The sequence below is a fragment of the Rana temporaria genome, chromosome 4 (genome assembly GCF_905171775.1).
Source record: "Rana temporaria chromosome 4, aRanTem1.1, whole genome shotgun sequence".
NCBI classification, from domain to species: Eukaryota; Metazoa; Chordata; class Amphibia; order Anura; family Ranidae; genus Rana; species Rana temporaria.
Window position 1 is genome coordinate 463045740 of NC_053492.1, and position 26509 is coordinate 463072248.

Genomic DNA, 26509 nt, shown 5'->3' on the forward strand with positions numbered 1-26509 from the left:
CTATCCATCTATGTCCGTCTTTGACTTGGCGTGCCAGAGAGCTTGCTTGGCGCACTGAAGAGGATCTCTAACTAGTTTAATAACACATACTATTTATTGCCTACTTTTAGAGAGGTTTAAAAAAAAAAAGTACAGTGGAATCTTGGTTTACGAGCATTTTAAATAACGAGCACCTTTTTAACCACAAGACCTGGACCAATATGCAGGTTAAGGACCTTGCCCCTTTTTGCGATTCGGCACTGCGTCGCTTTAACTGACAATTGCGCGGTCGTGCGATGTGGCTCCCAAACAAAATTGGCGCCTTTTTTTTCCCCCGCAAATAGAGCTTTCTTTTGGTGGTATTCGATCACCTCTGCGGTTTTTATTTTTTGCGCTATAAACAAAAATAGAGCGTCAATTTTGAAAAAAATGCAATATTTTTTTACTTTTTGCTATAATAAATATCCCCAAAAAAATATATTTAAAAAAAAACGTTTTTTTTCCTCAGTTTTAGGCCGATACGTATTCTTCTACCTATTTTTGGTAAAAAAAATATCGCAATAAGCGTTTATCGATTGGTCTGGGCAAAATTTATAGCGTTAACAAAATGGGGGATAGTTTTATGGCATGTCTATTAATTTATTTTTTATTTTTTTACTACTAATGGCTATCGGCTTTTTTTTTTTTCCTCGTGACTGCGATATTGTGGCGGACACATCGGACACATCTGATTTTTGGGACCATTGTCATTTTCACAGCGAAAAGTGATATTAAAAATGGACTGATTACTGTGAAAATGACAATTGCAGTGAAGGGGTTAACCACTAGGGGAAGGTTAACCCCTTTCTTCAGCTTCTGTGACCCGATCGCGGGACACCCGCGGTGATCGGGTCCGCGGGCGCGTTCATGGAGCTTCGGACCTGGTCGCGAGCGTGGCGGCGCGCTCACGACCCATGGCTGGGCTCTTAAAGGGGACTGTTTATATATATATATGTACATGTGCCCAGCCGTGCCATTCTGCCGACGTATATAGTTGTGCAGCAGTCCTTAAGTGGTTAATTCTGACTCGGTTTGCGAGTGTTGCATTGCAACACGAGCAGAATTCAAGCTAATGGGGTGTGCAGTACCGCATTTGGCCAGAGGTGCGGGAGCGCCAGAATCACTCGGAAATACTCCGTACCTGAGTGTTTCCAAATCTTTCCGAGGCTCTCCGGCACCCCCCCACCTCTGGGCCCATGCGGTATTGCACCAGATTTTGCACTCTCCAGTTTTAGTAAATCAACCCCATAGTCTTGTTTTAGATAGATTGGGGTGGGGGGGGAGTTAAAGCGGTGTTCCGCCTGGGGGGGTTAAAAAAAGTCAGCAGATACAAATGCTTTACAGGAGGGCCGAACTTCCGAGGGACGCGCCGATGTGTTGTCCCCCGGAAGTGGGGAAAAAGGTACCTGTCACAAATGGGTACCCATACCCCCCCGAAAGGCGCCAAATGTGGCACTGGAGGGGAGGAGGAAGCAGATCAGCGGATACTTTTGGGTGGAACTCTGCTTTAAAACTGCTTTCAGGGCTTGTTTTTGGTAGTATTTAAAAAAAAAAAAAAAAAAAAAAAAATTAAACAATCAGTATCTCATTTGGGAAATTTTCCTTCACTTCCTGTCTGATCAACAGAAAGTTGGAGAATATCTTTCTAATGTGAGGAATGTCATGGTAACAAGTGTTCTCATTGGAAGATTTCCTCTCTAATCCTGAAAATTTGTGGATTTTCCCTCACTTGCGTTCCCGGTGACGCCGGCGATTCTGCGCGTCCCGAAGGGGCACACAGACAGCAATAAAAACCTGACAGGTGTTCTAACCACCCTGTTGAAATCTGGAAAAAAAGTTTTTGTCTTTAGTAATACTTTAATAAGTCTGAAGGATCAGATAAATACACTATATTGTCAAAAGTATTGGGACGCCTGCCTTTACACACACATGAACATTAATGACATCCCAGTCTTAGTCGGTAGGGTTCAATATTGAGTTGGCCCGCCCTTTGCAGCTACAACAGCTTCACCTCTTCTGGGAAGGCCGTCCACAAGGTTTAGGCTAAATTCATTTACAGCCCATTCATTGTAATGTGTCTGTGCATTCTTCAGTTAAAAAAAAAGAAAAATGGAGAAATCTGCATTTTTGGTGAGTAATTTACATCTCCTGCACCCAGATGCGTGCAAATGCTCATTTGCATATTGTGCGAAAATATGTGGGAAAAAAAATTGCCTAAAATGACGTCTGAAAAAGTAGATGCTCAAACAGGAGTATCATGTGCAGTTTGAGGTGGAGGAACTTGACTGACCTGACCAGAGTCCTGACCTCAACCCGATAGAACCCACTTGGGATGAATTGCATGCCAGGCCTTCTCATCCTACATCAAAGCCTGACCTCACAAATGCTCTTCTGGAAGAATGGTCAAACATTCTCATAGACACTCCTAAACCTTGTGGACGGCCTTCCCAGAAGAGTTGAAGCTGTTATAGCTGTAAAGAGCGGGCCAACTCAATATTGAACCCTACGGACTAAGCCTAGGATGTCATTAAAGTTCATGTAAAGACAGGCGTCCCAATACTTTTGGTAATATAGTGTATGTAGGTTTAATAAAACTCCCTCTAACATCAGATAATTTGTGTTTTCAGTGTCCTGTGGCGGAATGCCGGGGACGTTCATTCACACCAGACCGAGGTTCTCCGCTGACAGTGACCGTGGACTGGCAGACTATCAAGTAAGTAGAGCACCTGTGCTAAAACAAAGTTTGCTTGTAGTGCGGTATAAATAGGTGTCCTTTTGTTCAGCTTTCTTTTTTGTATTTTTATACATCCTTGTTCTGTATGAAAGCTTCTAAACATCAAAGAGTTTGCTACACAAGCCCTGGAACAATAGAGCGATTAGTCATCATCCGTATGTTTTCGTGCTTGAGCTCCTAGAACAGAGCTTTGCAAGACGTATCTCTACTTTTGTGACTGAAGAAGCCGCTATAAATATCAGCCAATATTTCCATATGAAAGAATTGCTGATAATACAATTATGCAGAACCTGAGCGGGAGAGTTCATGGTTTCCTCTCCGCTGCCTCGGATGAATCATCCAGGTGTTTGTTCTATTCACGGATGACAATACATCTCAGGATGTGTATATATTACCACGGTGGCCTTGTATATTTGCCATTTAGATTTTATTGCTGTAAAAGTTGCAAAATAAGATTTGTACTTTCACTCATGGATGAGAAATATTGTGGTTTGAAAGAAAGTCGTATAAAAAAGTGAATTGGACCACACCGCAACTGCTTGGCCCGCGACAGTGGTACATTTAGGCCCTTTTCACACTGGGGAGCGGGTGGCGTCAGTGGTAAAGCTTTACCATCATGTTTGTGTAGGTATTCGCCCGCTAGCGGGGCGCTTTTAACCCCTGCTAGCGTTCGAAAAAGGGTTAAAACCACCCGCAAAGTGCCACTGCAGTGGCGCTTTGCCAGCGGTATGGCTGCGGTGCCCATTCATTTCAGTGGGCAAGAGCAGTGGAGGGAGTGGTATACAAACCGCTCCAAAGATGCTGCCTGCAGGGGTCTTTTTAACATCCTGCCAGCGCACAGCTCCAGTGGAGAGGCATAGAGGCAGGAGGAGCCACAGCCACAGACATCCACAGTCAGATGGGAACGGGAGCTGGTGGTTATCATCATGCAGGGAGGTTTCCTGCACTGCTCCTGTATGAACGTCACTATGACCAGCCTGGGTTCACAAATGAGCGATCCGTGAAAGTGCATACGACTCGGACTGGAATCGCACCGCGTTCCTGTTCAAATCTCATGCAATTCTTTGCAGTGCGATTGGCAGCTTTTCATTTTGTATGGATGCAAATCTCACTGCAAAGTTTTGGTATTGGGACCATTTTCACGACTACTTGTGAAAATACTTGTTATCGGTGCATCCCTAGATACAGTATTCCCATACAAAATTATAGTTTGGCTGCAAAAGAAAACTGTTTAAAAAATCCCAATTTAGGACTTTATTTATTTATTTATTCATTTTTTGCAGCCTCTGCTCCTATTGCCCTCTGAAAAATGATTCCACCATGTATCATTTTTCAGAGAGTGCCATGTAAACGATCCCTAAGAAAGGTCTTTTATCCTCATAGACCCTCATACTTTAGTGTGTACCCTAAGGAGACATTGGACAGAATGTCTTTATTGTGTATTTTAAGAAAGGACTTTACTTTTTTCCTTCCACTTCAACATAATATATTGGTACAATGTATATCCCCAGTATGTGTTTTCATATTCTTTATTATTCTAGCAAGTACTTTGGAAACATTTAATCATCTTAATCCCTTGTGTGTCATTGATACTTGGTCAAATGATGAGGATGTTAAAAAAAATCTCATTTGCTTCATAAAGCTGTTTGCTGTTACAGAGTCCAGGAGCTGATGTTGGATGATCAGAGGGAAGCTGGGAGAATTCCAAGGACAGTTGAATGTGAACTGATCCAGGATTTAGCAGATAGTTGTGTTCCTGGAGATACGGTGACCATCACAGGGGTGGTTAAAGTGTCTAATGTCAAAGATGGTAGGTGGCAACCTTTTGGTAAACAAAGACATGTACTGTTTTATTAGAGACCTCTTTCATAAAGTAAACCTGTCGGCCGCCAAAAATTTGTTTTGGTCATATGTGCACTGCTCTATGCACACTACAAATTCCATAGTCCCTAGCTCAGGGGTGCTCAACCATCTTAAGAATGAGGGCCACTTAAAGCGTTTTAACCCCAATAAAATGGATCCTGCTCCTTTAAAGCATGTTATACAACACAGTGCTTGTGCTGTCTCATTTGCCCCCCTTAACATCTAAAAAAAACCTCCCCTCATGGCTGCTGAGCCCTGACACCATGGTCCGTTTGCGTGCCTCCATCATCCACCGCCTGTGCTTCTGTGTCATTCCCCGCCCCCCCCCCCCCTCCCTGCCTGTCGGCTAGTACCAGGGCTGCTGGTATCATAAGATCATTTTGTTGCTACCATCCTCTCTGCAATTTTAAATGATGTGTTGCACTGCATGTGTTTTCTAAAATATCCACCGCTAAATACCTTATTATATAGCGGAGATCACATGACCGGCCGTTTCTCTCCTCTTCTCCTCCCAGCTGACGTCAGCGGGGGATATCTCGGCTCTGTCTACTTTCCTGTCAGCTTCGAGATTGAAAGGAGAGAGACTGCTGGACACATGAGCGCCGGTTGGCGCTATAAAATAAGGTATTTAGCGGCAGATTTTTTAGAAAATACATGCAGTGCAGCACATCATTGAATTTTGCTACCATCTCTCCTTAATATTAAATGATCTGCCGCTTAAAACCGCCTTTTTACACAATACAGAGGATTAACATCTTGGGTTTCACAGTGAGTATAACCAGCATGCTTTACTGCATATACAGACTGATTTTTACTGTTGTGGGTTTAGTAAATCTTTAAGGTCAGCCATTTACTCAATAATTTAAAATCAAATTTTTATTATTTCCTTTTGTATAGGAGGGTTTAAAAATAAAAACAATAAATGCATGTTTCTGTTGTACATCGAGGCAAATTCAGTCAGTAACAGCAAAGGTCAGAAAGCTAAAGACACCGATGAGAACACCAGGCATGGGGCAGCTATGGATTTTTCTCTGAAAGACCTTTATGCTATTCAAGAGATCCAGGCACAGGAGAGCCTCTTCAAATTAATAGTCAAGTAAGTATACAATGCATATCGCTGCCATTATGGCTCCTTGTTGTGAGTTGTCATTAATGATTTATGTGTCCATTAACTCAATCACTAGGCATTTACTTTACTAAGCAGAATATTGTCTCTAAAGTCTGGTGGCATTAACTTTCTTATAGGGTGTGTTTTTTATTTTTTTATTTTAATGATTGCCCTTTACCTTGCTGTCATTTACTTGACAGACTGTTTTATATATTTTAAATACAATTAAAAACAGAATGTGAAAGTAGTCCCTAGAAACAGGGTCGTAGATATTTTTCCTGGGAAGGGGGGTTCAGTCTTGGGTACTCAGAAGACAAAAATTAGCGAACCTGCCACACTGACAAATAGTGGGTGTTGCAAAGTGGGCGCTTAAAACTTGACTCTACTCGCTGTGTATAGCATAACACATGCCACAGCTTTTGTACCCAAAATGATGCTTTATTTACCTAGCAGACATGTACAAACCTCAGCACATGAACACTGAAGATGTCCTCCTCATGGTGATCAATCTCACATACTCTGTGCTAACCAAGTTGGAGGTGGCCAGCAATGCTCTGGGCCTTCCTCTTAAACCTGGCAAACCACATGGTCCTCTGGCTTAGCAGTCCATCCCCTAATGGCCAATTCTGTAGGCTGGATGGAGGTGGAATAACAGGCCCCACAGTCACTATAGCACATTGGCATACCTCCCCAATTTTTGAACTTCAGAATAAGGGACACTTGAAGGAGGGAGCGAGCTGCGGTGCGCATAGCCCTGGAAAAATGTGGGTGTGGCCAAACTCTTAGCAGTGGTAGGGTCTTAAAGGTGAGGGGTGCTCTACGTACTGAGTGTAGGGTTGAGGGGTGCTCTACGTACTGAGTGTAGGGTTGAGGGGTGCTCTACGTACTGAGTGTAGGGTTGAGGGGTGCTCTACGTACTGAGTGTAGGGTTGAGGGGTGCTCTAGTACTGAGTGTAGGGTTGAGGGGTGCTCTAGTACTGAGTGTAGGGTTGAGGGGTGCTCTAGTACTGAGTGTAGGGTTGAGGGGTGCTCTAGGCACTGAGTGTAGGGTTGAGGGGTGCTCTAGGCACTGAGTGTAGGGTTGAGGGGTGCTCTAGGCACTGAGTGTAGGGTTGAGGGGTGCTCTAGGCACTGAGTGTAGGGTTGAGGGGTGCTCTAGGCACTGAGTGTAGGGTTGAGGGGTGCTCTAGGCACTGAGTGTAGGGTTGAGGGGTGCTCTAGGCACTGAGTGTAGGGTTGAGGGGTGCTCTAGGCACCGAGTGCAGGGTTGAGGGGTGCTAGGTGAATGAATACATGGACCTAGAGGAATTGATCAGCCATGACACTACAAACATGTGAGACCAGTATTACAAGGTAAGGCAAACAATACAGGGAATAGAACTACACAAATACCGAGTTAAAACAACAAAACATTTGAAAGAGTACAATGCCTTTTAATATTTAATTGGTGGCAGCTCTGCATGTGAAACGCAAGTTAATTGTTCTTTTTAAAGAATTGACATTTATGCACACAGACAGTTGGCAGCATTTTTTATGGCAGCATTTTTTATGCCTAGTGCGAATTTCCTGGCACTTTCCAGCGCACAGGGAGCTGCATGCTTACAAGTGAATGGCTGAACACAGCTGTACCCTTGTAAACAGCAATGCTTCTTTGCATTGGGGTTTACCCTGCCCATACATGTTTGACATATTTCCACACTTTCCACTCTTCTGTGTGGGGCTTCTGGGACGGACCAGAATGATTCACTGTACAGATGCTGACCAATCAAAATCAATCTGGTCCATCCCAGAAGCGCTGCACAGAGAAGAGGGAAAAGAGTGGGGATTTCAAAAAGACCAAAAGGGTGAACACTTTAAAGAGGAACTAAACTCTCATATCGTTTTCAGCCAAGGTAGCCCCCATTTTGGCCTTTGTTCTGATCTTCAACTGCCATGGGTGCTGCACATGTGATCAGTTATGACCCCAGTCATTTGGTGGTTTGACAGTTTGGTTCAGAGCACAACCAATGTGACAGTTACATTCCATTAAGGCCCCTTTCACATTGGGGCGTTTTTCATGCGGTACAGCGCTAAAAATAGCGCTGCTATACCGCATGAAAAATCATGCCCTGTAGTGTTCAATGTGAAAGCCTGAAGGCTTTCACATTGAAGCGGTGCGCTAGCAGGAGCGCACCAAAAGTCCTGCTAGCCGCATCTTTACCGCAGTATAGGAGCGGTGTGTTCACCGCTCCTATACCGCACCTTCCCATTGAAATCAATGGGAAAGCGCGTTAATACCGCCCGCAACGCTACAAATAGCGCGGCTATACCGTCACCGCGGCTGCACGCCTCAATGTGAAAGCAGCCTAACTAAACCGATGGGATTAGTTCCACTTTAACCACTTGCTGCACACCATTTAGAAAAATGATGTCGGCAAAATGGTTCTGCTAGCCTGATTGGACGTCATATGATAACTAGCTGTGGTGCGGCGATCGGTGGTGTGGCGTGTCAGTCTGACACACTGCAACTCCAAACCTAGTTAAAGAGTCACGGCTGATCACAGTGTAAACAGGAAAAGCTGTGTATCGGCCTCTCTCACATCTGTCAGACGCGAGTAGAGGAGAGCCGATCGTCTGTTCCTTTTGACGGTAGGGGTCTGTGCTGATTGTCAGCGCAGCCCCCCTGAGGATGCCCGCACTGGACCACCAGGGATATCCACCACTTTTGACTACAAGGTATGCCACCCAGTGCCGGCAATTGATGCCAATCAGTGCCCATAATTGATGCCAATCAATGTCAAACATTAATGCCTGCCAATCAGTGATGTGCATCAGTGCCACCTATTCATGCCCATCAGTGCTGCCTTTCTGTACCATCAGTGCCACCTATGTGTGCCCATCAGTGCTGCATATCAGTGCCGCATATTAGTGCCCATCAGTGCCACCTCCTCAGTGCCCATCAGTGCTGCCTTATCAGTGCCCGTCTTTGAAGGAGAAAACGTACTTATTTACAAAGTTTTGTAACGGAAATGAAAAAGGGGCCGAGATCCTTTTTTTTTTTTTTTTTTTTTTTTGCTTAGCAGAAAATAAAAACCCCAGAGGGGATCAAATACCACCAAAAGAAAGCTCCATTTGTGGGAGCAAAATGATAACAATTTTGTTTGGGTACATCGTTGTATGACCGCGCAATTGTGATTCAAATTGCAACAGCGCTGAAAATTGGCATGGGTAGGAAGGGGGGGGGGGGAGTGCCTGTTATTAAAGTGGGTAACATATGATTGATAAACAATTTCCAGTTGAGTCTGAATTATTAACTTTATTACTTTTGTGTTTTGTTCTTAGCTCTCTGTGCCCAATGATCTATGGACATGAGGTGAGCTGCAATATTTACATTACCATTATAAACTCTGAATACAATGTACTGTGTGTTGTGTCTCTAAAGGGTTGGCTTTAATTCTAGTGAGATCACAGGAATACATTTATGTTCATTATTAAATGTGTGTTATGAATAATCTCTCTATTGTCAGATTCAGTCAAAGCCAAATTATATTTTTCCAGAGGAATTGGCAGACTGAATAGTAAGGTCCGGATTCACGTAGGAGAGCGCATCTTTGTGCGGGCGTAACGTATCCTATTTATGTTACGTCTCCGCAACTTTGACAGGCAAGTGCCGTATTCTCAAAGCAAAGTTGCGGCAGCGTAGCGTAAATAGGCCGGCGTAAGCCCGCCTAATTCAAATGTGGAAGATGTGGGCGTGTATTATGTAAATGTATTGTGACCCCACGTAAATGACGCTTTCTCCGAACGGCGCATGCGCCGTCCGTGAAAGTATCCCAGTGCGCATGCTCCAAATTAACCCGCAAAAAGCCAATGCTTTCGACGTGAATGTAAATTACGCACAGCCCTATTCGCCTTACGCAAACGATGGAAAATTCGACGCTGGCCCGACGTCCATACTTAACATTGGTACGCCTCATCTACGCCTCATATAGCAGGGGTAACTTTACGCCGGAAAAAGCCTAACGTAAACGGCGCATCTGTAATGCGACGCCCGGGCGTACGTTTGTGAATTGGCGTATCTAGCTGATTTACATATTTCTAGGCGTAAATCAGCGTACACGCCCCTAGCGGCCAGCGTAAATATGCAGTTAAGATATGACGGCGTAGGCGACTTACACTGGTCGTATCTTATACAAATTCTGGCGTATCTGATTCTTTGAATCAGGCGCCAAGATACGACGCCACAGACTCAGAGATATGACGGCGTATCTGGAGATACGCCGTCGTATCTCCTATGTGAATCCAGGCCTAAATGTTCTAGTATAGCTAAAAATTCATAAAACTTTACCCGTTGGCCTGGTCATGAAGGGGGGTAAATCTTCTGGAGGTCAAGTGGTTAAGGGAAAACTTTTGCATTTCTCAATGAATGCAAAGTGTTCTCTGATTGGACGACATGAAGATCATGACATCATCGCACTGCTTCTCCACCTCGTCCATTCAGAGAACGCTTTGAATTAATGTGTAATGTGTATAGGAATACAACAACCATTATCTGATAAAATAAAATAAAAAGGGTTTGTCACTTTCTTAATGGAGGAAACCCACACTAAGCTGGGAGTAAGTTTCCAAAGCTTAGTATGTCTTACACTCTGTGTGCTAACATGTTTTTGGTAATATACAGTATATTTACAGTATACAGTGAAAGCTTTATTTTCTTCTTCTTCTTCTTTCTTCCTTCTTTTTCTTCTTCCTTCCTTCTTTTTCTTTTTCTTCTTTCTTCCTTCTTTTTCTTCTTCCTTCCTTCTTTTTCTTTTTCTTCTTTCTTCCTTCTTTTTCTTCTTTCTTCCTTCTTTTTCTTCTTTCTTCCTTCTTTTTCTTCTTCCTTCTTCACAGGTGGTTAAAGCCGGGTTATCACTTGCTCTCTTTGGAGGCTGTCAAAAATATGTGGATGATAAAAACAGAATTCCCATTCGTGGAGATCCTCACATGCTTGTGGTTGGAGATCCCGGACTGGGAAAAAGTCAGATGTTACAGGTAAGGATTATGCATGGTTTGTTTTATTGTAAAGGATTTATAGGGAATGCTTGTTTTCATACACATTTACTCTGAATTTCCAAATAAAGAGATTTGTGATCCATATATTATCATGTTGCAGGCAGTTTGTAATGTGGCCCCTCGTGGCATCTATGTTTGTGGAAACACGACTACAACTTCTGGATTGACAGTAACCCTATGCAGGGACAGCGCCACAGGAGATTTTGCCTTGGAAGCTGGAGCTCTTATTTTGGGAGACCAAGGTATGAGAAGTGTTTATTGTCCTTTTACAACTTGTACGTTGTAACACAGACCTTGCTTCCAAAGCTTGTCATAAGCTCCTTATGCAAGGAGTGATTGGGAAAATTGATCAGATTGTACCATAACAACATTTGCATACTTTTATTTCAATATTGGCTTGTACAGGAGATAATTAGTTATGGCCTCCTACCATGGGTGTAGGAACCCTTACAAATCTGGGGGGGACAGCATTTTTACTCGCCAGGTAAATCCATGTGGGTTAATTTTTACTTATGCCATGTGGGTTGATTTTTACTAATGCCTTGTGGGCCACAAGGCATTAGTAAAAATCAACCCACATGGCATAAGTAAAAATTAACCCAGATGGCATAAGTAAAGATTAACCCACATGGCATAAGTAAAAATTAACCCACATGGCATAAGTAAAAATTAACCCACATGGCATAAGTAAAAATCAACCCACATGGCATTAGTAAAAATCAACCCACATGGCATTAGTAAAAATCAACCCACATGGCATTAGTAAAAATCAACCCACATGGCATTAGTAAAAATTAACCCACATGGCATTAGTAAAAATTAACCCACATGGCATAAGTAAAAATTAACCCACATGGCATAAGTAAAAATTAACCCACATGGCATAAGTAAAAATTAACCCACATGGCATAAGTAAAAATTAACCCACATGGCATTAGTAAAAACCAACCAACATGGCATAAGTACAAATTAACCCACATGGCATAAGTAAAAATTAACCCACATGGCAATTAACTGGTTAGCTGGTAGTGGCAGGTTAGGTGATTGACAATAGTTCCAGGTTAGGTAGTAGTGGCAAGCTAGGTGGCAGTGCCAGGTTAGGTGGCATACAGTAGTGCCAGGTTAGGTGGTAGTGCCAGGTTAGGTGGCATACAGTAGTGCCTGGTTAGGTGGTAGTGTCAGGTTAGGTGGCAGTGCCAGGTTAGGTGGTATACAGTAGTGCCAGGTTAGGTGGTAGTGCCAGGTTAGGTGGTATACAGCAGTGCCTGGTTAGGTGGTAGTGCCAGGTTAGGTGGCAGTGCCAGGTTAGGTGGTATACAGTAGTGCCAGGTTAGGTGGTAGTGCCAGGTTAGGTGGTATACAGTAGTGCCAGGTTAGGTGGTAGTGGCAGGTTAGGTGGTATACAGTAGTGCCTGGATAGGTGGAAGTGGAAGGTTAGGTGGTAGTGGCAGGTTAGGTGGTATACAGTAGTGGCAGGTTAGGTGGTAGTGCCCGGTTAGGTGGTATACAGTAGTGCCAGGTTAGGTGGTAGTGCCAGGTTAGGTGGTATAGGGTAGTGCCTGGTTAGGTGGTAGTGGCAGGGTAGGTGGTATACAGTAGTGCCTGGATAGGTGGTAGTGCCAGGTTAGGTAGTATTGCCAGGTTAGGTGGTATACAGCAGTGCCAGGTTAGGTGGTATACAGTAGTGTCTGGTTAGGTGGTAGTGGCAGGTTAGGTGGTATACAGTAGTGCCTGGATAGGTGGTAGTGGCAGGTTAGGTGGTATACAGTAGTGCCAGGTTAGGTGGTAGTGGCAGGTTAGGTGGTATACAGTAGTGCCTGGATAAGTGGAAGTGGAAGGTTAGGTAGTAGTGGCAGGTTAGGTGGCAGTGCCAGGTTAGGTGGTATACAGTAGTGCCAGGTTAGGTGGCAGTGCCAGGTTAGGTGGTATACAGTAGTGCCAGGTTAGGTGGTAGTGGCAGGTTAGGTGGTATACAGTAGTGCCTGGATAAGTGGAAGTGGACGGTTAAGTAGTAGTGGCAGGTTAGGTGGTAGTGGCAGGTTAGGTGGTATACAGTAGTGGCAGGTTAGGTGGTAGTGCCAGGTTAGGTGGCAGTGCCAGGTTAGGTGGTATACAGTAGTGGCAGGTTAGGTGGTAGTGGCAGGTTAGGTGGTATACAGTAGTGCCAGGTTAGGTGGTATACAGTAGTGTCTGGTTAGGTGGTAGTGCCAGGTTAGGTGGTAGTGACAGGTTAGGTGGTATACAGTAGTGCCAGGTTAGGTGGTATACAGTAGTGCCTGGTTAGGTGGTAGTGGCAGGTTAGGTGGTATACAGTAGTGGCAGGTTAGGTGGTATACAGTAGTGCCTGGTTAGGTGGTAGTGGCAGGTTAGGTGGTAGTGGTAGGTTAGGTGGTATACAGTAGTGCCAGGTTAGGTGGTATACAGTAGTGCCTGGTTAGGTGGTAGTGGCAGGTTAGGCAGTAGTGCCAGGTTAGGTGGTAGTGCCAGGTTAGAGTGGTAGTGCCAGAGTAAATACATGACATAAATAGATAAGAGTCCTGTTCCCCATTTCCATCAGCTGCACTAAAAGCATGAATCTATGACTATCCAGTGCCAGGTTAGTACCTGTATACCATACCCCACCCCCTCTCTGAATATTATACCTCCCCCTCTCTGTAAACTGTAACACCCCCCCCCCCCTCTGAATATTAAACCTCCCCCTCTCTGTAAACTGTAACACCCCCCCCCCCTCTCTGAATATTATACCTCCCCCTCTCTGTAACATTTACCTCCTCCCCCCTGTACCTCAACTGTGTCGTTCTGGCTCTCCATCACATGCAACTTAGTCTCTCTGGCTCTGCAGGCTGGTCGGGTGTAGTGTGGCCACGAGTGTCAGTCTGGGCCCCGCCCTCTTCCTGCTCCTTTCTCCCATTCAGCAGAGCAGCCAGCACAGCTATGCACGTCTGTGTGCAATCAGCTGTGCGCCGCTCGGGAGGGTAGGGGAGGGGTCGGGGCTGGATCCGCACTACATCGGCACTGAAGGGGGAGAAAAGCAGTGACCGCAGCTGGACTCGGCAGCCCCTGCCTGCGATCCGGGGACAAAACCGGGGACGATCTCCCTATCCTAACCTGGGGGGGATTTTACCATACTTGTCCCCCCCGCATTATTTCCTGGGGGGGATGCGTCCCCCCCGGTTCCTACGCCCATGCCTCCTACGGGAGGATTGGACACTAGCAAACATAAAAATTTAGGCCAGCCCAGGATAACCATTCCTACTACCAATTTTTGCTAGCACATTTTGTTCCCTTCAATTTTTTTTATTTTTTCTCAGTGATTGGGCCAATAGGATCGAGCAGCAGCAGCAGCAGCTACATTATTTGCATAGATCGCTGGGAACCTTTTTATACCCCATTCCTGCTGTTTTATAACATGCAAAGGGTTAACGCTGTGGGATTGCACAATGATTTCATCTACTAGGTGGAGTGGCACGTTTCCACTCTTTCCCATTATGCAATGGCACCCACAATGGGGCACCATTTCTCCCAATGGCACCCACGATGGGGGCACCGTTTTTCCCAATGGCACCCACGATGGGGCACTATTTAACCCCACTGACATCAATGATGGAGAAAGGTCCACTTCCAATTATGCTAGGGCATTTTCTACTCCCAGTGACCACAGTCCAACCCCCCCCCCCCTAAAGTCTGAAGGAATATAATCTGACCCTTTTTTGAGAAAGTTTGGAGACCCGTGGTCTAAAGCATCTCCTGACTGCTGTCTGCATACAGAGACTTTAGTCAGTTCCAGGGCTGCTTTTAGCTAACCTACTGAAATCGGCATCATGAAGTCATGTTGACCTCTGTTCATAGTCTGTGGCGTCCTCCGAGTCCTCTGTAGCTCCTTCAGGTGCGGCTGGGGCTGGTTAATCTGCCCTTTTAGGTTAAGGTCTTTACCATGGTCACCCAAGACTTTATGGCCCAAATCAGGGTTATTTGCATCTTGACAAACTATTATCTCCCCCAAGCGTTTACTTGCCTTTTATGTATTAACAAGACCCCTACAATATTATACCAGTGGAAGATGCAACTGTTATTAAGGACCCAACCAATACGTGGTTGGAAGCCCTTTCTACAAGGACTCAACCAATATGTGCTTGGAAGCCCCTTCTTCGGGGACCCAACCAATATGTGCTTGGAAGCCCCTTCTTCAAGGGTCCAACCAATATGTGCTTCGAAGCCCCTACTTCAAGGGTTCAACCAATAAGTGTTTGGAAGCCCCTTCTTCAAGGACTCAACCAATATGTGCTTGGAAGCCCCTTCTTCAAGGGTCCAACCAATATGTGCTTGGAAGCCCCTTCTTCAAGGGTCCAACCAATATGTGCTTGGAAGCCCCTTCGTCAAGGGTCCAACCAATATGTGCTTGGAAGCCCCTTCGTCAAGGGTCCAACCAATATGTGCTTGGAAGCCCCTTCTTCAAGGGTCCAACCAATAAGTGTTTGGAAGCCCCTTCTTCAAGGGTCCAACCAATATGTGCTTGGAAGCCCCTTCTCCAAGGGTCCAACCAATAAGTGTTTGGAAGCCCCTTCTTCAAGGGTCCAACCAATATGTGCTTGGAAGCCCCTTCTTCAAGGGTCCAACCAATAAGTGTTTGGAAGCCCCTTCTTCAAGGGTCCAACCAATATGTGCTTGGAAGCCCCTTCTCCAAGGGTCCAACCAATAAGTGTTTGGAAGCCCCTTCTTCGGGGACCCAACCAATATGTGCTTGGAAGCCCCTTCGTCAAGGGTCCAACCAATATGTGCTTGGAAGCCCCTTCTTCAAGGGTCCAACCAATAAGTGTTTGGAAGCCCCTTCTTCAAGGGTCCAACCAATATGTGCTTGGAAGCCCCTTCTCCAAGGGTCCAACCAATAAGTGTTTGGAAGCCCCTTCTTCAAGGGTCCAACCAATATGTGCTTGGAAGCCCCTTCTTCAAGGGTCCAACCAATAAGTGTTTTGAAGCCCCTTTTTAAGGTCCTGTTTTCTTTGGCAGTTCCTGCTTTTAACTTGATCCTGGCTATTACTTTACAAATAATCAAATGTTTTGCGCTGCCAGATCAAATCAACATATTATTCAAATATGTGTGGCAAAAAATCAAAATAGCCCCAAATACACAGATCCCAAAATAATAACTATATTAAAAATTATGCATTTATGAAGTACATCGTGAGATGTAATTCTTTCTTCACACCAATGTTGAGCACCAGCCATCATAAAGACACGCAGCTGCTTGCCAAATTCTCAGTCCTCAAATGTAAGGAGGTCCAGCAGCGCTTTAGGGACAAATCCCAAATGGATGGAAGGTAACCATACTCTATCCTACAAAAAATGGCTTGGCCCTCTGTTTACAAAGACACTGCTCGGATCCCCACTGGATGTAACTCACAAATAGCGGGCAGTATTATACACGCCAAGAGAGAAGAGCGAGGAGAAAAACAATAGTGAAGTACATTCCAACAGCGTTTATTAAAAGATAACTGTATGTAATTAAAAACAAGAACAAGCTGAGAGCAAATCACAAGCGCCCACCTTCGGTTTTTCAGATGGACATTATGACGTCACCGCTAGGCTCAGCTTTTGGGTTTAGCCTGGGACTTTTTCCAAGGGGCAACAGACTTTACTTTGGCATACCATGTCTATTTTGTCAAAACCCCTCAAAAATATTAGACCACTTCAGTGGTTGATCCCCCTGCTTCTTGAACATACGAATGTACATACGTATAAGGCACCTTGGCTAAAGTGCTAAACTGCGGAACCTTTGCGAAAATAAGTATTTGATCTGCATGGCCATCGAGGGACAAAAATATATTTTTGGGCATGCTCTTGATAATATGATCAAGGACAATCATCTTAATGACAATAAGATCATGGAGTGTGGTAGCAAGGGCACCAATCTTCCTCCAGCAGAAGAAGCCTCGGAAACCGATTTCAAAATCTTCTCCCTCTCTAGCTGTTAAACGTAACTTTCGCCTCTCCTCTCACTTGACCTCCATTTTGAGAGACCTGAAGCTTGGACATCAGTCCACCCTAAGTCTTGGCACTCCTAAGTCTGCCAAATCCCTAGATAAGCCACTCTTGGCACAAAGCTGTACCCTCACTTTCCAGAGTGCGAGGGGGGTCAGCTTGTATGTCAGATGCTTGGGTGCAGGAAGTGGTATCCCGGAGCTACAAACCTGGCCATGTGTCCCCCCCTCTCGCCTCCAACCTTCCTGTGTCACCGCACGGATAAGCAAATCTACATACACAGAGCCCTCTCAGGTCTTCTGGAACAAGTTGTAATTGCTCCAGTTCCTGTGGCAGAATGGTTTCAGGGGTTTTACTCCAACATGTTCACGGTTTTCAAACCCAAAGGGGTCATCCGCCCAAACTTGGATGTCGGAGCTCCTGTATGTCTTCATTTGGGTACAGAAGTTTTGCATGGCATCCATCAAATCTGTCATCGCTCCACTTCTTCAGGAAGACTTTCTGGCTTCTGTGGACATCAGATATTTGCTTTCATGTACCCATCTTTTCAGGGCATCAGCGGTTACTATGCTTTGCTTTAGGGCCCCTTCACTGCCAGTTAGGGGCCCTGCCCATAAAATTATTTTCTTGAAGTCCATTAAAAGAGAAGTATGGGGTTTAAAAAAAAAAAATGTATTCATACTTACCTAGGTGGATGCAACATTGGTTTCGATGGTGTTCGCTTGCTCGGTTCTCGCAGCTCCCTGAGCAGAGAGCTGGTGACTGTCGGTCACAGCTCTCTGCTCTGCCTCCTCCTTGCTCACTGGAGCGCTAAGCTGTGGAGGGGAGCAGGAGTGTTTGGCTCAAGCTCTCAACAGCTCACCGAGAGGCGGAGCCGGGTGTCGGTTTAGGCTGATCCCAACTCTATGGTCATGATGACGCGGGGCCTTGACCGACTCTGTGACGTCAGCAGAGAGAGGACTTCAGCCAGATCTCTACTGAAAACGGGTCACGGGAGTGCAGAACGAACTGCACTCCTGTGATCCACAGGAGAAGTACAGCCAAACAAGCTTTGGCGGTAATTCTGGAACACGGGTCCCACCACACTGTTTATGATCATGCACCCTCTGAGGTAAGCTGGTAGTAGAAGATATCCTGGGCTGCTCTATACTTTTAATTTGCCGGCATCCAAGCCTCCTGTAGGAGGCAGTATAACCTGATGTTTACAACTTCCTGTGTCCCTGAATGGACGCCAAAGATAGGATTTTACGGCGAGTGCAAAAATCCTATTTTTCATTTTTATAGCTGCACATAAACTTGCAATAAGAGTGGAACTGCTGCCCTTTGCCCCAATTAGATTACATTTTCCATTTGCTAGGAAAGTGAAACGAGAAGCTGCTTTCCATTTGGGCAACTATCCCATTTCTCCTCCAGTTTAATACATAATTCTTAAAATAGCTGAGCTTCTGACTTTTTTTCTTTTTTAGAAGTCATATGCTTAGCTTCTGTGCTAAAGAAGCCAAATAAATCCAAAAATTAAAGCAGGCAAATTGATTACTGTGAGCACAAAGGTTGTGTGTGTGTGTGTGTGTGTGTGTGTGTGTGTGTGTGTGTTTGTTTTTTGCCATTTACGGTAATTTGATTTTATTTATTTTATTATTATTATTTTAAATATTCAGGTATATGTGGAATTGACGAGTTTGACAAGATGGGTGCTCAGCATCAGGCTCTATTAGAAGCTATGGAACAACAGAGTATTAGTCTTGCCAAGGCTGGGATTGTTTGCACCTTACCCGCCAGGACATCCATCATTGCTGCTGCTAACCCAGTGGGTGGGCACTACAACAAAGGCAAAACCGTCTCTGAAAATTTGAAGTAAGTATTCTGACAATTCAAGGGAAGGATTCCCAAGAAGACAAAAGTAATGCATAGACTGCTATCAGTGACCTGCTTCTCTAATTGCTGGTTGCCTGCTAGACTGTCATGCTGATCCTCTGGTAGTGAATTTAGGATCTCTGATCTTCAGAATCCCTAAATGAGGAAGCCATGAAATTTTGGCATGATGGCCAGGGAACTTGCAATTTCAGGTAGTCAGAAATGGACTATGCATTTTATCTTTAACCACTTCATCCCTGGAAGATTTTACCCCCTTCCTGACCAGAGCACTTTTTACAATTTGGCACTGCGTCGCTTCAACTGACAATTGCACGGTCGTGTGACGCTGTACCCAAACGAAATTCGTCCTTTTTCCCCCCACAAATAGAGCTTTATTTTGGTGGTATTTGATCATCTCTGTGGTTTTCATTTTTTGCACTATAAACAAAAAAAGCGTGACGATTTTGAAAAAAAATATATATATATTTTTTGCTATAATAAATACCCCCAAATAGGGGGTAACATTCTCCTCGGCCTTTTATCATATGGGACATATTTTCCTATATACAAATAACGGTTTTGCTACGGAGTGATATTCACCCAATTATTTCTTTTTGAGTGCTTTGCTTTTTACCGTATGTTCGCCAAACCTAGGCTCCGATGTTCATTGTATGAGTTGATTATGGTAAGAGTGACATCTATAGGCCGGTGTCAGATTGTACAATGTATCCTGGAATTTATCCACGGTCTGAGGCTCACCAGCTTTACTGAGACTTGCAGCTCTTAAAAAAAAAAATAGAAGACCTCGATATGGTAATAAGAACATTTTGTTCATAAATTTATCAGTCACCTTTCGGAAACAAATCTGATAAAACTGCCCAAGACATAACAGTTTTCAAAAAAACATAACTGTTTTTATAGATGGCTGCACAATGATTGCCGCGATCTTATCCGGAAGTGGGAGCGGCTACCTGGTTTTGACAGGTATCCACTCCTCCCTGAAAGGTGGCAAATGTGGGGGGGCGACGACAAACAAGCAGAGCTTCCCCTTTTTGGATGGAGCTCCGCTTTAATGGTAATCTGGTTCATAAAAAAAAATAGGGCCGGATTCAGCAAGAATTTACGCCGGCGTATCTATAGATACGCCGCGTAAATTCAAAGCTGTGCCGGTGTATCTTCTTTCTGTATTCAGAAAGCAAGATACGCCGAAATTAGGCTAAGATCCGACTGGCGTAAATCTCTTACGCCGTCGTATCTTGGGGTGCATATTTACACTGGCCGCTAGGTGGCGCTTCCGTCGTTTTCAGCGTAGAATATGCAAATGACCTAGATACGCCGATTCACAAACGTACGTGCGCCCGGCGGAATTTTTTTACGTAGTTTGCGTAAGGCTTTTCCGGCGTAACGTTGCTCCTGCTTCTATGAGGCGTGCGCAATGTTAAGTATGGACGTCGTTCCCGTGTCGAATTTTGAATTTTTTGCGTAAGTCATTCGCGAATAGGGCTGGACGTAATTTACGTTCACGTCGAAACCAATACGTCCTTGCGGCGTACTTTGGAGCAATGCACACTGGGATATGTACACGGACGGCGCATGCGCCATTCGTAAAAAACTTCAATTACTTCGGGTCACCACCCATTTACATAAAACACGCCCCCCTCATCCTCATTTGAATTAGGCGCGCTTACGCCGGCCCCATTTACGCTACGCCGCCGTAACTTAGGAGGCAAGTGCTTTGTGAATACAGCACTTGCCTCTCTGATTTACGGCGGCATAGCGTAAATACGATACGCCGCCGTAACAATGCGCCCGGCTACCTGAATCTAGCCCATAGTTTTTTGTGATTTAAACAGTGGGTAAACATCCAGCAGGGATTGGTCCCATGGAAAACGATGATCCAGATTATTGTTTAAAATCTTCATTATTCAAAATAATAGATAAAAAAATCTAATTTCTTTATCGTACATCACGGGACACAGAGCGGCATTCATTACTATATGGGTTATATGGAGTACCTTCAGGTGTAGACACTGGCAATCTCAAACAGGAAATGCCCCTCCCTATATAACCCCCTCCCATAGGAGGAGTACCTCAGTTTTTACGCCAGTGTCTTAGGTGTTAGTCATGGTTTAGCTTGCCTCCGCATCCTTGGGATTAGGTGAGCTACCGGTTCTGTCCAAAAAAGCCTCAGCGCTAAAGTGGTCAGTAACCGGACCCCAAACCCTTGGGGTATAGCCCATAATGCTTTTCTTTTTAGAGAGCTGGACCCTGGGCCCAGAACTTAGAAACCTTTGGGTACCTAAAGTTTTCTGTTGCCAGGGTGCTATATGGGCCCAGGACAGTGGATCCTTCATAGGAACCCAGGGCCTGAAGGTCTAGACATCCCCACGGAGATGGGGGAAGATTGGGCCTCTTGCTTGGCAAAGTCCTGCGGCATGGAGCAGGTAAGTGAGGGGAAAACTTGCGGAACTTGGTTCTTAGCAGGTTTTTTTCGGGGGGGTCACAGGGGACATGCCTAAAGTTATGCACTGCATCTGGCAAACTAGTCACATATCATAAAGATAGGATGGCTCTCTATGTATTATTCCCCATAAGATGTGACCTCCCTTGTAGTGTTGGAAAAGCATTGAGTGGGGCCTGTGTTATATAAAAATATATGTGTGTGTCAGAGAGCTTTGCTTACCTGCAGGCCTCCAGGCGATGCTCCATTCAGTCTTCCTCCTCAGAGCCTGCAAGCAGGCAAAACGCTGACCTCCTCATGGTTCCAGGCTGCAGGCTGCAGTTTGCTGGAACAGAGAGGTCCCTTCCTCCCAAAATCCCCCCCCCCTCCCCCTGTCGGGAGGGGCATTTCCTGTTTGAGATTGCTGGGGGGGAAGGGCGGGTCAGTGGCTTAAAGGAAGGGGCGGCCCTTCCTTGTTTGTTCCATTTCAATACTTTGGAACTGAGGAGAAAGACCAGAGCGGCAGCACGGGGCGCCGAGGACACACAGTGGCCAGAAAGGATATTGCAGTCTTCAGAGGACTGTTTTTCAAGCCTAGAAATAGGCTGTTTCTTTTCCATCTCATAGTTTTTCTTTGCAATACTACTCAGGGGGACAGAATGTTTTTTCTTTCCTGGATTTGAAACAAAAACGGAAAAAAAAAAAAAAAAAAAAAGTCATCTAGGGGAGAGGAAGCATTTTTTATCCCCCAAACAGGTGTTTGGGCAATTAACTTTTATAGTTCCAAATACCAATAGGTAGCAGGTGTACCTCGGTATTGTACCATGGCATCCGGGTCAGAGGGTACAAGAGGTGGGGATTCCCCCAGAGAGTCTGAGGTCTCAGACATATGCCGCTGCTTTCCCTACAGGGAGCCTTGGGGCCATCGGGATCTGGGGCTGGAGCTGACGCGGGTCAGTCCAACCCTAAGATGGTCACGGAGGAGGTATTACTCACCTCTTTAAAAGAGATGCAGAAAAGCATGGGAAAAAATGATAGCCGCAGCTATGCGGGGCAGTAAGCGGAATAGATCTCCGTCGCCCGAGCGCGGACCCTCAGAAGAGGAGGTCCTTTCCTCAGGGGAATTGGACGACCTCTTGGACAAGGACCAAGTAGGTTCAGGGATCGAAGATCCGGATACAGAGGAGTCTGGGGCAGTCTCCCTGAGGGAGAGCTGGTGGATTCAAGGATTGTCGGACTTGGTCCATAGGGCATTCAACTTGCCAGTACCAGATCTCCAGGTATCGACGGTTTCAGCTTTGGGCTCACTGAGGGCGCCTCAAAGCAATGCTGTGTTTCCGATCCATCCTCTATTAGAGGGAATTTTGTTCCAAGATTGGAACAAGCCAGATAAGATCTTCTTACCACCTAAAAGGTTCTCTGTCCTATATCCTATGGAAGAAAAATTTTCCAAAAGATGGGCTACTCCTGCAGTGGACGCAGCCATCTCATGTATTAACAGATCGTTAACATGCCCTGTAGAAAACATACAGGTGTTCAAGGATCCAGTTGATAAGCGCTTGGAAGCACTACTTAAGAACTCCTTCACTACTGCAGGGGCAGTAGTACAGCCAGCTGTGGCTGCGATTGGGGTCGCTCAAGCATTATCGGATCAATTTAAGCAGATGCTTAAACTTATTCCGGCCCAGCAGGCAGAAAAATTTTCGGATGTCCCTAAGGCCATATGTTTTACGGTAGACGCAATCAAGGATTCTATCCAGCAAGCGTCACGTTTATCGTTATCCCTTATCCATATGAGAAGACTCTTATGGTTAAAAAGCTGGGAGGCTGAGCCCCCATGCAAGAAGCTCCTGGTAGGGTTCCCCTTCCATGGAGGACGACTTTTCGGAGAAGACCTAGATAAATACATTCAGACCATTTCAAACGGCAAGAGTACTCTCTTGCCAACTAAGAAGAAGGTTCAGGGACCTGCGTTTAAACGACAGTATTCCCCTGGGCAGGGGCCCTCTAATGCCAAGCAGTATCGACGGCCTCCTGCAAAAGCAAACTTCGGCTTCAACAGCAGATCACAAGGACAGGCTGTTAGAGGCAAAAGGCAGTGGTTTCGCAAACCAGCAAAACCAGCCCCCAAGCCAACCTTATGAAGGGGCGCCCCCACCCACGAAGGTGGGGGGAAGGCTGCGACTCTTTTCAGAGATTTGGGAAGCCAGCATTCCCGACGAGTGGGTACGGTCTTCCGTGGCCACAGGCTACAAATTAGATTTCCTAAGGTTTCCTTCTCCTCATTTCCAGAAGTCGAGGATTCCAAACGATCCGGAAAAGGGAGCCGCATTAAGATCGGCATTAGATCATCTACTTTCCCAGGAAGTAATAGTAGAGGTACCAGTCCTGGAACAGGGGCTGGGTTTCTACTCCAACCTATTCATCATCCCAAAATCCAATGGAGATGTCAGGCCAATTTTGGACCTAAAGATGGTAAATGCATATCTAAAGATCCGCTCATTTCGGATGGAATCCGTGCGGTCAGCAGCTGCCACACTCCAGAAGGACGACTTCATGGCGTCCATAGACATAAAGGATGCCTACCTTCATGTTCCAATTTATCAGCCACATCAAAGATATCTACGCTTCATGGTGGCTTCGCGTCACTTCCAATTCATGGCGCTTCCCTTCGGGTTGGCTACGGCCCCCGGGTGTTCACGAAGGTCCTAGCTCCAATCCTAGCCAAACTAAGGATCCAAGGGGTCACGATCCTAGCATACCTGGACGACCTCCTAGTCATAGATCACTCGTCTCCCGGCTTGGAGCGAGCAGTGGCCCTCACGGTCCAATACCTCGAGAGGTTCGGCTGGGTCCTAAATCGAGAAAAGTCAGCTTTCCAGCCCACAAGGCAGTTGGAATATCTCGGCATGAGATTAGACACAGAACAACAAGGAGTGTTCCTACCTCTGAGGAAGGTAAAAGCCATCAAGGAATTAATCCTACTGGTTCTAAGCAAGAAAGAACCGACTATTCGCCTATGTATGAGGTTACTAGGCAAGATGGTGGCCACATTCGAGGCGGTACCATACGCCCAGAGCCACACTCGCATCCTACAGGCAGCCATCCTGTCAGCATGGAGCAGAAGGCCACAGGCCTTGGATATCCCGTTGCCGCTCTCATCAAGAGTCCGACAAAGTCTGTGTTGGTGGTTAGACCCCCAGAATCTACTGAAGGGGAAGTCTTTCAGCCCAGTGGCTTGGAAGATAGTGACCACAGACGCCAGCCTGACGGGCTGGGGAGCAATTTTGGATGGTTGCACTCGCCAAGGTACTTGGGCAAAGCCAGAGAAGCAGTTGCCCATCAACATCTTGGAGCTCAGAGCTGCTCGACTAGCCCTCAGGGCTTGGACGTCAAAATTGCAGGGGTTCCCGGTGAGAATTCAATCAGACAATGCCACGGCCGTGGCATACATAAATCACCAAGGGGGAACCAGGAGTCAAGCCGCTCAGAGAGAGGTGAGCTTGATTCTCCTATGGGCAGAGGCTCATGTGCCCTGCATATCGGCAATATTCATTCCAGGAGTGGACAACTTTCAGGCGGACTTCTTAAGCCGCCAGACTCTATGGCCGGGGGAATGGTCTCTGCATCCACAAGTCTTTCAAGCACTCTGCCAAAGATGGGGAGTGCCGGACGTGGATATCATGGCATCGAGACTCAACAAGAAACTAGACAGGTTCATATCCCGTTCAAGGGATCCAATGGCCTGCGGAACCGATGCGTTGGTTTGCCCTTGGCATCAGTTCAAACTTCTTTATGCGTTTCCCCCGCTCCAGTTACTACCCCGCCTGCTGCGCAGGATCCGGGTGGAGCACATACCAGTCATCCTGGTAGCTCCAGCATGGCCCAGAAGAGCATGGTACTCACTAATCTTAAGGATGGTAGTGGGAGACCCGTGGACTCTTCCTCTACGGCCAGACCTGCTATCGCAAGGTCCGATCCTCCACCCTGCCTTACGGCATCTAAATTTGACGGCCTGGAAGCTGAATCCCTGATTCTCAGGGGTAGAGGTCTGTCTCAGAAAGTAATCTCTACCCTAATCAGAGCCAGGAAACCGGTCTCTAGGGTGATTTATTACAGGGTCTGGAAGGCCTATGTAGGCTGGTGTGAGTCCAAGCGATGGCTTTCTCGCAAATTTACCATCGATAGAGTATTAAGTTTTCTCCAGCTAGGAGTGGATAAAGGATTGGCATTAAGCACAATCAAAGGACAGATTTCTGCTCTGTCAGTGTGGTTTCAGCGGCCGCTGGCCACCCACTCGCTGGTTAAGACCTTCCTTCAAGGGGTCTTACGTATTAGACCTCCAGTTAAATCCCCGCTTTGTCCGTGGGATTTAAATCTTGTTCTGTCAAGTTTACAGAAACAACCGTTTGAGCCGTTGGCTGATATTCCTTTGGTTCTACTGACAAGGAAGTTAGTATTTTTTGGTTGCCATAGTTTCCGCAAGAAGAGTTTCGGAGCTGGCAGCCTTATCCTGTAAGGAACCATATCTTGTTTTTCATAAGGACAGGGTCGTTCTCCGCCCTCATCCTTCCTTCCTTCCGAAGGTCATATCCAGTTTTCATTTGAACCAGGATTTGGTATTACCATCCTTCTTCCCTAAACCTACTTCCAGAAAGGAAGGGTTGCTGCATACCTTGGATATTGTCAGGGCCATGAAGGCCTATCTTAAAGCTACAAAGAAGATCCGGAAGACAGATGTGCTGTTCATTCTACCGGATGGGCCCAAGAGGGGGCAGGCAGCTGCAAAGTCCACCATTTCTAGGTGGATTAAGCAATTAATCACTCAGGCCTACGGCTTGAAAGGGTTGCCTCCTCCAGTATCATTAAAGGCTCATTCTACTAGAGCCATGGGCGCCTCCTGGGCAGCACACCACCAGATCTCTATGGCTCAAGTTTGCAAGGCGGCAACCTGGTCTTCTGTCCACACGTTTACAAAATTCTACAAGTTGGACGTAAGAAGGAATACTGATACTGCCTTCGGGCAGGCAGTGCTGCAGGCTGCAGTTTGAGACCCTCGGATTCCGGGGGCTCCTCTTGTTTGAGTTAAATTTAAAAATTTTATTTTTCTCAACTAAGTTGGATTTATTATGATTTGAGTATATCTCTAAATTAAATCCTTTTGTCTTGGAGATGTTCTCCCTCCCCTCATTGTAAGCATTGCTTTGGGACATCCCATATAGTAATGAATGCCGCTCTGTGTCCCGTGATGTACGATAAAGAAAAAGAGATTTTTAATACAGCTTACCTGTAAAATCTTTTTCTTGGAGTACATCACGGGACACAGAGCTCCCACCCCTCTTTTTTGAGGACCATTTTGGGAGGCATACTGCTTGCTACAAAACTGAGGTACTCCTCCTATGGGAGGGGGTTATATAGGGAGGGGCATTTCCTGTTTGAGATTGCCAGTGTCTACACCTGAAGGTACTCCATATAACCC

The 26509-nt window shown here is 45.8% G+C and overlaps 1 protein-coding gene across 3 annotated transcripts in view; it reads left to right on the forward strand.

Annotated features, from left to right (window-relative positions):
* The window catches only part of MCM8 (minichromosome maintenance 8 homologous recombination repair factor), a 71152-nt gene that overhangs the window by 30595 nt on the left and 14048 nt on the right, over positions 1-26509 (forward strand). For all 3 annotated transcript variants that reach the window (XM_040351688.1, XM_040351686.1, XM_040351689.1), the window contains exons 8-14: positions 2646-2731; positions 4411-4562; positions 5513-5711; positions 9045-9075; positions 10596-10736; positions 10858-10999; positions 18395-18590. In XM_040351688.1, coding sequence (XP_040207622.1) covers positions 2646-2731; positions 4411-4562; positions 5513-5711; positions 9045-9075; positions 10596-10736; positions 10858-10999; positions 18395-18590 — 947 coding nt within the window. The remainder of the gene's footprint in view (positions 1-2645; positions 2732-4410; positions 4563-5512; positions 5712-9044; positions 9076-10595; positions 10737-10857; positions 11000-18394; positions 18591-26509) is intronic.